At 38.0% G+C, this 17057-nt stretch overlaps 1 protein-coding gene across 1 annotated transcript; it reads right to left on the bottom strand.

Annotated features, from left to right (window-relative positions):
* LOC109230583 (zinc finger protein 1-like) lies at positions 15404–16782 on the bottom strand. The gene has a single exon (XM_019396053.1). The coding sequence runs from the start codon at positions 16517–16519 to the stop codon at positions 15689–15691; it is 831 nt and encodes a 276-aa protein (XP_019251598.1). The 5' UTR covers positions 16520–16782; the 3' UTR covers positions 15404–15688.

The raw sequence follows: 17057 nt of genomic DNA, 5'->3' as shown, positions 1-17057 counted from the left end.
TTTGGTTGTACCCGGAGTAGGTATCGACAAAATTGAGGATCTCGTGGACGGTCGTCGCATCGATCATGCGATTGATGTTTGGTAGAGGGAAAGAGTCCTTTGGGCATGCCTTATTCAAGTATTTGTAGTCTACACACATTCTTAATTTATTCCCCTTTTTAGGGACTAACACTACATTTGCTAACCAATCCGGGTACTTAACCTTCCGGATGGACCCTATTTTAAGGAGTTTAGATACCTCGTCTTTGATGAATGCATGCTTGACTTCGGATTGAGGCCTCCTTTTCTGTTTGACCGGGTGGAACTTCGGGTCCAGGCTCAGCTTATGAGTAGTTATCTCTGGCAGAATCCTTTTCATGTCGAGGTGGGACCAAGCGAAACATCTATATTAGCTATAAGGAATTTAATGAGTTTTTTCCTAAGCTCGGGACTTAAACCCGTGTCCAAGTATACCTTACGCTCGAGCAGATGCTCGATCAATATGACTTGATCTATTCTTCGACCATTGATTTGGTGGCATCAGAATCATCGGGGGATATGAAACACTTGGGAACTTCGTAGTCGTCATCCTCACACGTCCACTACTAAAAAATCTGGTTTTAGCGACAGACAAATTCTGTAGCTAAACAGAAAAATCCGTCGCTACTCTCATTTAGCGACGGATTAGCGACAGATTATCAAGAAATTCTGCTAGCTACGGGCGATTTAGTGACAGATTAGCAACAACGTTTGTAGCTAATTCCAGTTTTTTTTGTAGTGGTCCCCTGCTTCTCCGATTGGGTCGGGGCTGATGTCAGTAGTTGCTATTTGGTTTCCTCCTTGGTGACCAAACCCAGATCCTTTGGTGTTGAAAGTGCGGATATCGGGACCATCTCTTCGACCGCGAACATGTCCTTTGTAGCCGGTTGTTCTCCGTAAATTGTCTTATCCCTCCTAGCGTTGGGAATTTCAACACCTGGTGCAGCGTCGAGGGCACTACCCTCATGTTGTGAATTCATGGCCTCCTGAACAGAGCATTGTACCTCATATCTCATTCGATACGTAGAACTTGGTTTCCTAAATGGTCTCGATGGTGTTCACCGATAATGTTATCTCCCCTTTAGTGGTCTCACATGCCATGTTGAATACTTTTAGAACTCAGACTGCAGGCACGATTTGGTCTTGTAGACCTAGCTGCTCCACGACCCTCGGTCTGATGATATTGGCCGAGCTACCTGGATCAGTTAACACACGCTTAACTCGAGATTTATTTATGAGTACAGATATTACCAGTGCATCATTGTGAGGTTGCACGATGCCTTCATTGTCCTCGTCATTGAAAGACAAGTTTCCTTTTGGCAAGTAATCTCGAGTCCATTTTTCCCTTGTGATGGATACTTTGGTGCGCTTTAACATCGGCCCCTGGGGGACGTCGACCCCTCTGATGATCATGTTAATGACGTGTTGAGGTTCCTCCTGCTCGATCTGCTTACTAGAATCTCTATGGGTTTTTCACTCGATCACTCAGGAACTCTCAGAGATATCTGTTGTTGAACAACCGAGCTACTTCCTCTCTCAATTGTAGGCAATCTTCTATTCTGTGGCTGTGAGTGCCATGATATTTACATATTAGGTTGGGTTCCCTCTGGGCTGGATCTGACTGTAGAGTTAGAAGCCACTTGGTGTCTTTGATGTGTCCGATGGCAGATATGATGGCAGCAGTATCGATGTTGAAGTCGTACTCCGATAACCTCGGCACTTCCTTAGGCCCGACGGGCCTATCGAAACCTTTTTTTGCTCATGAGTCCCCGGCTATTTTGACCTCGATCACTTCTTCTTTCACTTCTTAGTGGGTTTCGCCTTCACCCATTACCTCTACGGTCTCCATTGTATGGTTGATACCGATCCCTGTTTGATCTTAGTTCACGATCAATTTCTCTCTTGATTCTGCCGGCAACTCTGACGGGATATATAGACCTGGAAGGGGCTCCAAGCTGATCATCTTCGAACCTAATTTTTTAATGATACCGGTTATGTACGTCGGCCCAAGTCACAGCCGGATATTCTATTAGATATTACTTCAACTACTGTGAAGCGAATGAACTTCGAGCATTGAGTCCTTGGGTGAAGGCCTGAACGGCCCTATCGTCCACGATCGGAGATAGGTCCATCTGTTCTATTTGGAACCGGGATACGAATTCTCTAAGCATCTCATTATCTCTCTGTTTCACTTTGAAAATGTCTAACATCCTGGTCTCGACCTTGATGGCCCCGACGTGTGGTTTTACAAAGGAGTCTGCAATAGCAAACGAGTCAATAGAATTAGGTAGTAGGTTGTGATACCATATCATAGCTCCCTTTGACAAAGTTTTCCCGAATTTTTTCAGTAGGACAGACTCGATCTCATCATCCTCCAAGTCGTTCCCTTTGATGGCGCACATGTGGGAAGTCACATGCTCATTTGGGTCAGTTGTTCCGTTGTACTTAGGAATCTCGGGCATGCGGAGCTTCTTTGGGATTGGCTTCGGAGCTGCGCTCGGCGAAAAAGGTTTTTGAACAAACTTCTTGTAATCCAGGCCCTTCAATGTCGGTGGTGTTCCTAGGATTTGGTCGACCCTGGAATTGTAGGTTTCCACATTTTTGTCATTGGCTTCGATTTTCTTTTCTCCTGATTCTACCTATTTTGTCAGCTTCTCGAGCATCTTTATGATCTCGGGGTTAGTCCCCAGTTCAGCTTCACTCAGCCTCTCCGTGACCGGTTCATTTCTGTGGGTGATTTCCTATGACGACTCGGGCTCAATCCTGCAAGGGCGCGGCTTTGGTTCTACAGATGGGCTATCGCTGCATGTTGGACCTGTAGCATTTTGAAGATCATCGGCAAGTTGATCCGATCACCTTCACCATCGTGCGTATTTTGGGCAGTCGATCGGACTACCCCGCGGACGCTAATCTCGGGAACGATAGGCAAATTCGCATTTATGGCCACATGTGAATTATCGTCGATCTGGTCCGCGGCTGGAACTCCGTTGAGATTGATAGGAGGCACCTCGTTATCGGGTAGTATATTGTTTTACTCGCCATGGTGACCGAACTCCGCGTCCACGTTCAGAGGGGCGGATTGGGAGTTCGATATTTTAGGATTTGACCTGAATTTAAAGACACTCCAAAGAACAAGTGTAAATAAGGTGTGTTATGGAAATTTGTATTGAATTGCCACTATTATCCTTAGCACCACGGTGGGCGCCAAATTATTTATCCTCAAAATTGGATACCAATTAAATTTGTAAGTAGTTTTAAGTATACGCGGATTTATTCGATACAAATGATAAATTGTGTTAAATTAGACAGATAAAGGTGTACTAAATTCAAACCGCGCGAGGAGGATGATTCCGAACTTAGTGAAATTTCCACCCTCGTTCCGGACTCACAATGGCTAACACTGATGAACAAAAATAAGAGCTTTCGATAATATAAAAAATAATATTATATTGCCTTAGTATGCGTTTTACAATATCCTTAATAAATTATTAGACCCCCCTCCCCCTATATAGTAGGGGAATCCTGCTCTAGGTACAATTTGTTGGGTTTTTTAAGCATTAATATGGCTTAAAAGAGGGTGAATGGGAAATGGAGGGAAATGAAATTTTTAAGTAAAATTTTAAGTTCCCCCCCCCCCCCCCCTTGACAAAGGGGCATTGTCCCGTATTGGAAGAGGAAGAGGTTTTTGATGGGTATATAAGCAATTGCTCTTCTTCTAGCTCTTAAAGAGTTGAGAAGAAGGCAAGCCTCGCGCCGTCGTCGTCGTCGCTTGCTCGACTCGGCTTCGGCTTCGGCATCGGATTCGGATTTGGTCAAATGATCGATTGATTGATTAATTTTTTGGACCAAATTTATTTGTTAATAGTAAATATTAACATAAATATTATTAAATATTCGTTTTGATAACAGAATATTAATATTAAAATCCAACAGAACCGTTTTCAGTTTTTCAGTTGTGTAACTGAAAATTAAACTTCCCTCTTCAATTCCCGGTTTATTATTGCATAAATTAGCCATTTATGTTATGGCATTTATGCTATGGCCATTTTGCATAAACAGCCATTCTGAAGAGTTGCACCTCTTTAGTTTTCAGCCCAACATTGGCTATAAATACAAGTCCATTCTCTCAGAATTTCCATGCGATTTTCTGATTTCTCTTCCATCTTCTACATTGTTTTATTTTCAAAGAAAGCAATAGTAAGTGTGATTCACTACCAAACTTTGTGTTCGCTAAAACACTGGGGTTTGAAGTACCGCTACACCAGTGTGTAATTCGTTCTATCCTGGGAGGAAATAATCCATAACCTTGGGTACTAGGTGGGGATTAAATTCCTTAAGGAATCACTGTGAATTCAGTGGGCTCGGTTTAACTTTTGTTTCATTTACATTTTCTGTTTATATGTTATTCTATTTTTTCGAGAATTAGTTTACAAATACAGTATACTAACAAGCTTAAGGAATTTATTATATTTAATATATTTTCTGTATTTGTGTTATATTCACTGTTCTGGAGATTAAAACCTTTGTGGTTTTCTACCCCATTGGAGATTAAAATCTACGTGATTTTAACATTTGCTTGTGTCATTCTTTTACAGAAATGACTAATGATAACGGAAACCAAGTTGTTCCGATGGTGACTGCCAATGCGTCGACAAGCCGAACACCGGCATTGGCACAGGTGGAGAAACCCGAAAAAAATTTCGGGTTAGATTTCAAGCGGTGGCAGCAGAAGATGTTCTTCTACTTGACTACTTTAAGTCTGTAGAAGTTCATTAAGGAAGATGTTCCTTTTCTGCCCGAAGAAACTCCAGAGAATGAACGCTTTCTCGTGATTGAGGCGTGGAAGCATTCTGATTTTCTATGCAAGAATTATGTTCTTAGCAGACTAGAGGATGATCTGTATAATGTCTACAGTGGCATGGAGACGTCAAAAGAATTGTGGACTGCGCTTGAAAAGAAATATAAAATTGAAGATGCCAGGTTGAAGAAATTCGTTGCCGCTAAGTTTTTGGACTACAAAATGGTAGATAGTAAGTCTGTTATTACCCAAGTCTAGGAATTGCAAGTGATTATTCATGATCTCCTTGCTGAAGGTATAAATTGAATTAATACTGATGTTGAAAGTAGTAATTTTAGTATTTTTACTAACAGAATTTTCATTGAAGGTCTTGTCATCAATGAAGCATTCCAAGTAGCAACGATGATTGAGAAGTTGCCTCCTCCATGGAAGGACTTCAAAAACTACTTGAAACACAAACGCAAGGAGATGTCGCTTGAAGATCTCATTGTTCGGTTGAGAATCGAAGAGGACAATAAAGCTGCTGAAAAGAGAGGCCGTGGAAACTCAACAATAATGGGAGCAAACATTGTTGAGAATACTTCTCAAAATAAGAGAAAGAGGAAGCATGCTTCTGGGCCGAAAAGCAACCCAAGCAAGAAGCGGTTCGACGGAAATTGCTACAACTGTGGGAAAGGTGGACACAAATCTATGGAGTGTCGTGCTCCGAAGAAAGACAAGAAGAAGGGTCAAGCAAACATGGTTGAAAAGCATGAAGATGTTGATGACTTGTGTGCTATGCTTTCTGAATGCAACCTGGTGGGAAATCCTAAGAAGTGGTGGATTGATTCTGGGGCCACTCGCCATGTTTATGTTGTTAGGAAAGCTTTTGCAACATATGCTCCCGTTGGACCCGAAGAGACGCTTTCTATGGGAAATGCTGCAACCGCCAAGATTGAAGGATGTGGGAAGATCTTTCTGAAAATGACTTCTGGCAAGGTGGTGACTTTGAACATCGTCCTTCATGTTCCTGAGATTAGGAAGAATTTAGTCTCTGCTGGACTTCTTGTTAAGAACGGTTTTAAGTGTGTTTTTGTATTTGATAAGGTTGTAGTAAGTAAGAACGAAATGTTTGTAGGAAAAGGTTACCTCACTGAGGCCTTTTCAAGCTGAATGTAATGGTTGTTGAGAATAATAATAAAATTTCAGCTTCGTCCTACTTACTTAAGTCAAATGAATTATGGCATATATGTTTGGGTCATGTCAATTATAAAACCTTGCAGAAAATGATTAACTTGGAAGTATTGCCTAAATTTGAATGCGACAAATCAAAATGTCAAATATGTGTGGAATCTAAGTATGTTAAACATCCTTATAAGTCAGTTGAAAGGAATTCAAATCCTTTAGACTTAATTCACACGGATATTTGTTACATGAAGTCAATACCATCTCGCTGTGGAAAGAAGTATTTCATGACTTTTATTGACGATAGTACTCGATATTGCTATGTTTACTTACTTAATAGTAAAGATGAAGCAATAGACGCATTCAAGCAATGCAAAAATGAAGTTGAAAGGCAACTTAACAAGAAAATCAAAATGATAAGAAGTGATAGGGGTGGTGAATATGAATCTCCTTTTGAACAAATATGTTTAGAATATGGAATTATTCATCAAACAACGACCCCCTACACGCCCCAATCCAATGGGATTGCGGAAAGAAAGAATTGTTCATTAAAGGAGATGATGAACGCATTGTTGATAAGTTCCGGTTTGCCACAGAACTTGTGGGGGGACGTCGTTCTTACAGCTAACCGGATACTAAATCGAGTACCCCATAGCAAAACACAATCCATTCCATATGAAAAATGGAAAGGAAGGAAGCCCAACTTGAATTATTTTAAAGTGTGGGGGTTTTTGGCAAAAGTGAAAGTTCCTAAACCCAAAAGGGTTAAAATAGGACCGAAAACCGTTGATTGTGTTTTCATAGGATATGCGACCAATAGTAAAGCATATCGATTTCTGGTTCAAAAATCAAAAAATCCAGACATTCATAATAATACGGTTATAGAATCAAATAACGCTGAGTTCTTTGAAAATATATATCCGTAAAAAAGGAATGTGAGTCGATTGATGAAGCATCTAAACGACCTCGGGAAGAAACAAAAGAAAGTACATTTAATCAGGAGGATCCAAGACATAGTAAACGTCAAAGAACGTCTACTTCATTTGGACCAGATTTTGTGACTTTCTTATTGAAAAATGAGCCTCGAACATTTAAAGAAGCTATATCTTCTTCGGAATCATTGTTTTGGAAAGAGGCAGTCAAAAGTGAAATAGAATCCATATTGAAAAATCATACATGGGAATTGGCTGATCTTCCTCCTGGAAATAAACCTTTAGGTTCTAAATGGATTTTTAAGAGAAAAATGAAAGATGATGGCACTATTGATAAATTTAAGGCAAGACGTGTAGTCAAGGGTATAGACAACGAGAAGGTCTTGACTACTTTGATACATACTCTCCAGTTACAAGAATTACGTCCATACGGATGTTAGTAGCATTAGTTGCAGTGTATGGTCTTGAAATTCATCAAATGGACGTAAAGACGGCCTTCTTGAATGGAGATCTGGAGGAAGAAATCTACATGGAACAACCTAAAGGGTTTGTGATTTCAGGTAAAGAAAAGAAGGTATGTAGACTTGTTAAGTCCCTTTACGGACTAAAACAAGCACCCAAACAATGGCATGCGAAATTTGACCAAACAATGTTGTCAAATGGTTTTAAGATAAATGAATGTGATAAATGTTTGTACATTAAAAATGTTCCAAGTCACATAGTCATTGTTTGCTTATATGTGGATGATATGCTGATAATGAGTAATGACATTGCCAACATAAATGCTACTAACTGTATTCTAACTAGCAAGTTTGATATGAAAGACTTGGGAGTTGCTGATTTAATTCTGGGGATTAAGATCCATAAGACTCCTCAAGGTCTGGCATTGTCACAATCTCATTATATTAAGACAGTACTTGGAAAATTCAATCACTTAGGCTTTAAAGTTGCAAAGACTCCAATTGACGTGAATCTTGCATTAGCAAAGAACAAAGGCAAAAGCATATCACAATTGGATTATGCTCGTGTGTTGGGATACTTAATGTACATCATGAATTGTACACGACCAGATATAGCTTGTGCTATAAGTAAATTGAGTCGATACACGAGCAATCCAGGTCAATCTCATTGGATGGCACTGAAATGAGTTTTGGGATATTTAGAACATACCCAGGGCTTTGCTTTGCACTACTGTAAATATCCTACGGTGATTGAGGGATACTATGATGCAAATTAGATCACCGATACAACTGATTCTAAGTCCACAAGTGGATATGTATTCACTATTGGTGGAGGAGCGGTATCTTGGAAGTCATCCAAACAAACTTGTATTGCCCGCTCTACAATGGAGGCTGAATTCATAGCCTTAGATAAAGCCGTTGAAGAAGCTGAATGGCTCCGAAATTTCTTGTAAGACATTCCATTTTGGGCCAAACCGTTGGCACCAATGTGCATACATTACGATAGTCAAGCAGCAATTGGAAGGGCTGGGAGCGTTATGTATAACGGTAAATCTCGTCATATACGATGAAGACATAAAACCGTTAGGCAATTATTCTCTAGAGGAATTATCACGATTGACTATGTAAAGTCAAGCGATAATGTGGCGGATCCACTTACAAAAGGCCTAACTAGAAAGGTAGTTGAGAAATCATCAAGGGGAATGGGACTATGGCCGAGAACAAGTTATTGTGGCGGTAACTCTACCTAGAAGACTGGAGATCCCAAGATCTAGGTTCAAGGAGATCAAACAAAGTCATTAATGACGGTTCAACATTGTCAACTAAATTTTGGTCCATTCTCGTGATGATACAATGTTCAGTACCAAGGATAAAGCGTTAAGGCTTTTTAATGATTTCTAAATTTGATAGGGGGTATATCAAATAGTATATCTACGGCATAACACATTTAGGAATCACCTATGTAAGTGTGAAGTGTTAGCCACTTCAAGGAGAATTTTGTAAGGCCAGTTCTCTATGCACTTATGAAACCAGGCGGTGTTCATGGCTGAAACGAACACAACAATGAGAACCAAAGACGGTTAAGGGTTGGTTGTGTGACTTATAGTTGTCTAGCTATACACCAGAGTTCGACGGTTCAAAGATATCAAATCTACCGATTGACCGGGTATATCCGACATAAATTCACTACGGAAAGTTCAAAGGGAAACCTACTTATCCAGATGCAATTAATCCTTGCTTGCGAATCACACAGTTTTCATGCATATTTCCGTGATATAGCCATTCCCCATTCATGTGGGGGATTGTTGGGTTTTTTAAGCATTAATATGGCTTAAACGAGGGTGAATGGGAAATGGAGGAAAATGAAATTTTTAAGTAAAATTTTAAGTTACCCCCCCCCCCCCGACAAAGGAACATTGTCCCATATTGGAAGAGGAAGAGGTTTTTGATAGGTATATAAGCAATTGCTCTTCTTCGAGCTCTTAAAGAGTTGAGAAGAAGGCAAGCCTCGCGCCGTCGTCGTCGTCGCTCGCTCTGCTCAACTTCGGCTTCGGCTCCGGCTTCGGAATTCGGATTCGTATTCGGATTTGGTCAAATGATCGATTGATTGATTAACTTTTTGGACCAAATTTATTTGTTAATAGTAAATATTAATAGAAATATTATTAAATATTCGTTTTAATAACAAAATATTAATATTAATATTAATATTAAAATCCAACGGAACCGTTTTCAGTTTTTCAGTTGTGTAACTGAAAATGAAACTTCCCTCTTTAATTTTCGGTTTATTATTGCGTAAATTAGCCATTTATGTTATGACATTTATGCTATGGCCATTTTGCATAAACAACCATTCTGAAGAGTTGCACCTCTTCAGTTTTCAGCCCAACATTGGCTATAAATACAAGTCCATCCTCTCATAATTTCCATACGATTTTCTGAGTTCTCCTCCTTCTTCTGCATTGTTTCATTTTCAAAGAAAGCAACAGTAAGTGTGATAGGGGTGGGCATATATCGGGTAAAACCGATAACCCGAACCGTTAATTCTTTATTGGGTTATCAGTATTGGGTTATTGGGTTAACGATTCGGTAATGGGTTAAATTTTTTTTTATTGGGTTATTGGTTCGGTCTCGGTTTGCATTTTTGTTATTGGGTAAAAACCGATAACCCAATAAGAATGAAGTAATTTACTAATTTACCCTTAAGTATATACTAGGGTTTTATTTTCCTAATTCCCTCTTCAGTCTTCACTCAGTCTTCAGTCGTCTCTCGAGTCTCGTCTGTCTCATTTTGTTTCCGCTGCAGCCCCAAGAGTCAAGAGTCACCACCAGTTCTCCGTCATACATCAGCTTGCCAGTTCTCCGCCAGTCACGATGGCTCACTCCCTCACTCGTCAATCGCATCGTGTAAGTTTTGGCTCAAGATTTTTCTGTTTGCTTCTTGTTAATTATTCTGTTTGCTCAAGATTTTTGCTTCTGTTTGCTTCTGCCAATCGTACCAGTTCTGTCTTCTGTTTGCTCAAGATTTTTGCTTCTAATTGTTCTGTTTGGTGTCTTCTTAGTTCTCTACTCATGTGAAATTTCTGGTTAGATGAGTAGCAAGAGTCAGTAGATACTGCACAGAAACATGGCTGAAAATATCAAATTTCTGTAGATTAATCAGCAGATACTGTTTCATTTCTGTAGAAACATGGCTGAAAATTTCAAATTTCTGTATATTAATTAGCAAGAGTCAGTAGATATTGTTTCATTTTAAGATTTTAAGCTAAATCTGTAGTTATATTCTCATAGATTTTGCCAATCTTGGAAACGAACCCTGCGATGATGATGTGTAGAATCTTAGATAGTTGTAAGTTAAAACTTTGGTAAGTTAATTATTCAACTTATATAACACATTGTATGATTACAAATATTACTTGACTTAATATATTTTCTTTTTATGTTTAATAGGTGTAACCATGCCTCGACTTTGTGGTCTCAAAGCTATCTCACATGTTTGGAGTCACTATGAAAGGATTGAAGAAGGTGATGATGGATGGTGGAAAGTAAGATGTAGTCATTGTCATCTTGTTTTATGTTACAATGAACAACAAACTGGTACTAGGTCCTTAATGAGGCATGTTGAGCGTTGTTTGGAGCGCAATTTGGTGAAGCCTATAAGGATTGAGTAGTTGTTGTGTTGTTTACTTGAATTTAAAATATTAGTATTATGTTTGGACTTTGAACTTGTTAATCTTAAGGTTGCTACTACTTCGAATTGTTATTAATATTGTCAGCTGTAGTTGTACTCAGCTGTGTCATATATAGCAGCTTTAAAATTGTTATGGGTGTTGCTCTTTCTTTTTTGGATTATGGGTGTTGTAGTTGTTATAGCAGCTGTGTCGTTATAGCAGTGCGTGTGTCGTAATAACAGGCTAGTAGCTGGATTTGGTCTGAAGTTTCTCTCTTCAGTTGAAAGCAGTAGCTGCGCTATTGATTTAGTGCCTATTATTTTCATTGATTTTGCATTGCAGAACTTAAGGAACTTTCTACAATATATTATCTCAGTATTTGTGCTTTCTGTAGCAGCATTTCCAGTCTACAATATTGGGAAGCCTAATGGCCTCTCTAGAATAAACGTCCTCTGTTGTTTAGCGAATTAAGTTCATCAGTATGATATGGAAAAGTTCTGTAAATTGATTTTTCTGTCTCTAATTTATAATGACAGTAAGAAACACATTAGCATCGTAGTTCTGTCTCTAATTTACTCACGTGAAGGTGCTTTTAATTTTCAAAGCACTTTTAGTTTTCAGCGTTCAACACTTCTAATATTCAGCGTTCAGCACTTTTAATTTTAGTTTTACCTTATCGGGTAAACCGATAACCGAACCGATAATATCAATAACCGATAAATCGATAACCAATATCTTATCGGTTTGGTTATCGGGTTATGATATTTGTAAACCGCTAACCGATAGGCAAAACCGATACTTTTCAAAATCGAACCGAACCGACCGATGTCCACCCCTAAAGTGTGATTCACTACCGAACTTTGTGTTCGCTGAAACACTGGGGTTTGAAGTACTGCTACACGAGTGTGTAATTCGTTCTATCCTGGGAGAAAATAATCCATAACCATGGGTACTAGGAGGGGATTAAATTCCTTAAGGAAACACTGTGAATTCAGTGGGCTTAGATTAACTTTTGTTTCATTTACATTTTCTGTTTATATGTTATTCTATTTTTTCCAGAATTAGTTTACAAATACAGTATACTAACACAATTCAGTAAAAGGTAAAAAAAACTTTTGTTTAACTGATTGTCGTTTCTTCATCAATACGTGCCGAGATCCGCGCAGTGATGTCTGGCTGGTCGCGGATATTACGGCCTTCTATTTGTCGAGCTTGATTGCCTGACAACGTTCTTCGAAGCCTTTCGAGGTTTGGACCGATCCCGAATCATGACCCCGATATTCTCGAGGGCGGGCATCATGCCCCTGGACTCTGACTCGATGAGACCCTTGCCTCGATTCCGGTCCTTCTTCATCGTGTCTCGAGCTCGATTTATCCTACCGAAGACCGGGGTGTACTATGAACCAGTTTTACCGGTAAACACTATATAAATAACCCCTCAACCCCCCTCCCCCTCTCCCTCCCCCAAAGACCAAACCAAATGATGGAAATGACGCGTGTATTAGATTAAATAGAACCAATGTCAGACAGATTCCCAAATTATTCTACTGATCAAAGAAACCTTTTCTTTAAAGGATAGATAGTCTATTCAGCCAATAAATTAGAGCTATATCAATCTCGTGAAGTAAGAACCTTGTTTCCATGCAAATATACGTGTACCTTTCAAAGGAAAAACTATAAACAACTTCAAGATACAGACTAGTATTAATTATTTTCTTACTGTAATAGATCATACTTACACGTATATCTTGGAATTACAAAATTCTCTAAAATGAGAAAACACAGCTAGAATAACTCTCCATTCTCTTCACTAAATTCTATATATGCGACTGCTATCCCATGTGCTCTTCTGTCCCTCACCCCTTTCTTAAAAACTTAATTCTCCTCTGCATTTCTCCAGGCATGTCCAACTCAATAACCCTAATCAAGACAAACCCTAGCCAATTACCTTATTAATGCCACCCTACACATATCTAGAGGGGAAGTCAATATCCAACCGATTCAATTTAACTCGGTACTTTGGACATTAAATCAGAAGCGAAGCCACGATTTAAAGCATATTGATTCTAAATTTTAATTCTTTTGAGTTTTCGAATTTTAAACTAATAATTTATACATATTAAATAAATTTCTTAAGACAAATATAAGGTTTGAATTAAAACTTATGGGTTCTACCAAACTAGGTTCTTACGCTCTAGCTCTGTCACTACATATATATATATATATATATATATATATATATATATATATATAGTGACAGAGCTAGAGCGTAAGAATCTATGTGGGTAAGAATCTACTAAATTCGAAAAAATATTTAAGTTTGAATTCATAAGTTGAAAAGTATGAGTTTAGTGCTAATACGTAACCTCACAGATTGAACACATCAAGTATTATAAATTCTGAATTTGGATATGCACACATATATCTAGAACTTTTTTTAAAACCAATGCCACTATTTTCTTTCCATTTTGAAATATGCCCTTCTCTCAACACATTATTTCCTTTCCCCCTTTGGCAATCACTCCATGACATATACCTCCCAACATTAAAAGCATGCAGAAGAAGAACAGAGAAAAAAGAAGAAAAATCATTAATGGTAAGAAACAAGATTACAATTGATGTATACATGGAGTATATTAATTAAAAGATAGAAGCTCGAATACTAGGTCTAGGGATAGGGTGTAGAGAGAGGCACATTGAATTTCTTAAATTCTCATCCTTCATTGTATACATTTACTTCATTCATTCCTTATCCTTAATTACATGTAGAGTAGGTGAAGAAACCTAGCTATAATAATTATACACTCAAAGCAACAAACAAAAAGGGGCTTAGTTAAAGACTAAGATCAGAGTCATGATATGATAATATTCTTTTTGGCGATTAAAAAAAAGTATATATATATATATATATATATATATATGATACTTAAATGGATTGATTCCTTGTAGTTGGTGGCAATTTTGGAAGGATTGAGAAATACAGAGGAAAAAGTAGAAGAAGAGAACACAAGTATATGGCTTTATTATGCTGAGAGACACTAATCTTAACTGTAAAAAGTTCTGAAATAGATCTCTGGTATGTGATGATAATAATACAAGGAAAAGGGAATCCATGTTGTATTGTATCTGACTTATATGTACCCTTATTTAAAAAAAAACCTAAAAAGCTATACTGTCTGCTAGTTTTATGAGTTAGTTTTATATTGTACTGACAGAATGTCAGTGAGGTATTGAATGGGAAAAAGAGTTTACTGCATTCCATGCAGTTTTCAGTCAGTTTCTTCACCCCTTATACCCCACATAGGTTGATCAGCCAAATATCTTGAACCATTGTATTAAGGATCACCCCTCTCGACTCCACACACTCAGCTAAGGGTGTGTTTGATATGATGGAGAACATTATTCACAATAAGTCATTTTCTGGTGTTTAGCTGTCAGAAAATATTTTGCAGTTAAAACATTTTCCATCAAATGGAAATATGACTTCTATCACTTGTGGGCAGGAATCGTTTTCCTTCACGATTATATCAACTCTTAACTTTATATTACGGGTTTAACCATTAGACATTATTTATCAATCTTAAAAAGGGCAGTCCAGTGTAAGAAGCACTCATAATTACCCAGGGTTTTAGGAAGGGCCGTACCTTAGGGGTGTGTTATAGACAGCCTACCCTAATACAAGCGTTAGTGACTGCTTTTCATGGCTTGAACCCGTGACCTATAGGTTACATGGAGACAACTTTACCGTTGCTTCAATGCTTCCCTTCAATATTATCAATCTTAAGTACTCAAATATTTCATTAAAACACTATTCAGTTTGTTGATATTGTTACCAATCCTTAATAAATGCTTTTTCTAGAAAAAAAATTTCACTATCCTACATAACACCGAAAAATATTTTCCAGAGAATAAGCCATTTTAAGAGAAATATTTTTCAGAAAACAACTTCCACCATAGCAAACACACCCTAAGAAGAAGAACAGAAACCTTCTTGATCCTTTTGCCACCTTCAAAACCTTCAACTTTCTTCAGCAAGACTTGATACTGAAGAAAAAGGTTTTGTTCTTCGAAATTAGAAGATCTTTCTTAATTATGCTTTCTTAAACTCAAACATCAGTGTAGTTGTTGATTCTCAGCATATTAGAAGCTAATCCACACTTATTGCGTTTAAGAAACTCTTAAAGAGAAAACAAAAAACTTGAAAAAAGTAGATTCTCAAAGGCAACCCTAAATATACCTTTCTAGTAAATAGTCATTCTGTTTGTAAACTTGTATCATGGTCTGAGAACTCGACAATTATTCCCTAGAATTCATCTGTCATGTTGTCTTAATTTCTTGGAGATACTTATGCAAATAGTATATGATCCATAAACTCAAAATTTATATAAGTTACACACATATAGTGTTTGACAAAAGACCTTTCTCATGTTTAGAGAAATATTTGAAGCCTTTCATAATATCCTTAAGTCATTCTTACACTCTGCAAGTTTAGCTTAAAATCAGAAAAAAGTGAAAGAAAGAAAGGAGGAGAGTGAAACATACAGAAAGAAATGAACAAGAGATTGACAAGTTGTTGTGATTATCATAGGAGTTGTATTTTTGTAGGCAAACCAATTTTCGCAAATTCACTTCACCTTAGAATTTTCAAAGCCTCAGCTCAAGATCCAATTCCTCTATGGCATTAGGGATCCTTTCAAGTGCTTCTGATTGAGGACGACACCTTTCCATTGAACTTGTTTTAGGGAAGAGATTTGCAAATGGGGTATTATTTTCCTCATCAACTCTTCTTCTTTTGCAATTAGTAATTGCAACATGGTCTAGTTTAGCCCTAGAGATAGGGTCTATGACTTCTAGATTCCTCTCTTCTTTCTTGAAATCTATAGATTTCAACTTTTTCTCCTCATGATTTTTCACATTTGAGAGACAAGAGTATTTGTCAGCCACCAAGTTTGACCATGAAGGAGGAGATGACAACTTGTTCTTGTTTTGTTCTTGGACAATTGATGAAAAGGAAGAATGAGTTGCTAAGGTCTTTTGAGAAGAAACCCTAATTGGCAAGGGATCAGAATTAGGTGACCTTAGAACTCCATGGTCAGAGTCAGAATTAGGGTTGTACATAAAGGTACAAATTTGATGAGAAGGGTATTGAACATGGCTATTATTGTGATGAGGAGGAATAAATACTTGATTTTGATGATCACCACTTGGAATATTAGATGGAGGAGATTGTTTCATTCTTGCTCTATCCCTTCTATGAACATTCATATGACCACCTAGAGCTTGAGCTGACCTGAATTCTCTTCTACAAAAGCTACAAGTATAAAATCTTGGTGGCCATATACAACCTCCAAGAGCTCCAGCTGCATCTTCAGCAAAAGCTTGCTCTTCCCACGAATCGCCATACAAAGAAGGATGATTTGATAATGTTATGTCATGTTTTCTCTTTGCACTCATCCAACATCTTGCTTGTTCCATTTCACCTAACAATTTTAGAATCAAGGGATACACAGAGTTGAAATCGTCCTTGTCTGATCAAGATTTTGACGCGAAAAGAAAAAGCTACAAGAGAATAATATTGTTGGGAAGAGATGAAGAAATTTGATGAAGGAATATTGAGCCAAAAGTTGTTTAAGTTAGGGAAGAGGAAGGTGGAGTGGTGGGTACTCTAGTGACCATCTCATGCAGCTACTCTTTTGGTTTTTAGCAGTCTTCAAATAAGGAATAGTAGTGGAAGACCAACATTAATACTGTGCATTACTGCAAAGATTGAAGTTTTATACACTTAGGTTAGAAGTATAAAAATTTTAAATTATTACTATAATAATTATTTTTATACCTTCCGCGAAAAACTTAAATCCCAACCGTAACAACAATCTCTTGTACGGGTTTCTTAATCTAGTGGGTGGGGTCCCCATATGACCTTCCTCTACGGCGAGAATAGTCGAGTGTAAACTGAGATTATCTGATATTCACTGATTTAACTGTGGTTGTGGAGAGGTGTGTGGTGGGGGGG

This window comes from Nicotiana attenuata, chromosome 7, assembly GCF_001879085.1.
Source record: "Nicotiana attenuata strain UT chromosome 7, NIATTr2, whole genome shotgun sequence".
NCBI lineage: Eukaryota > Viridiplantae > Streptophyta > Magnoliopsida > Solanales > Solanaceae > Nicotiana > Nicotiana attenuata.
This window is presented reverse-complemented; position numbering and strand designations above follow the sequence as displayed.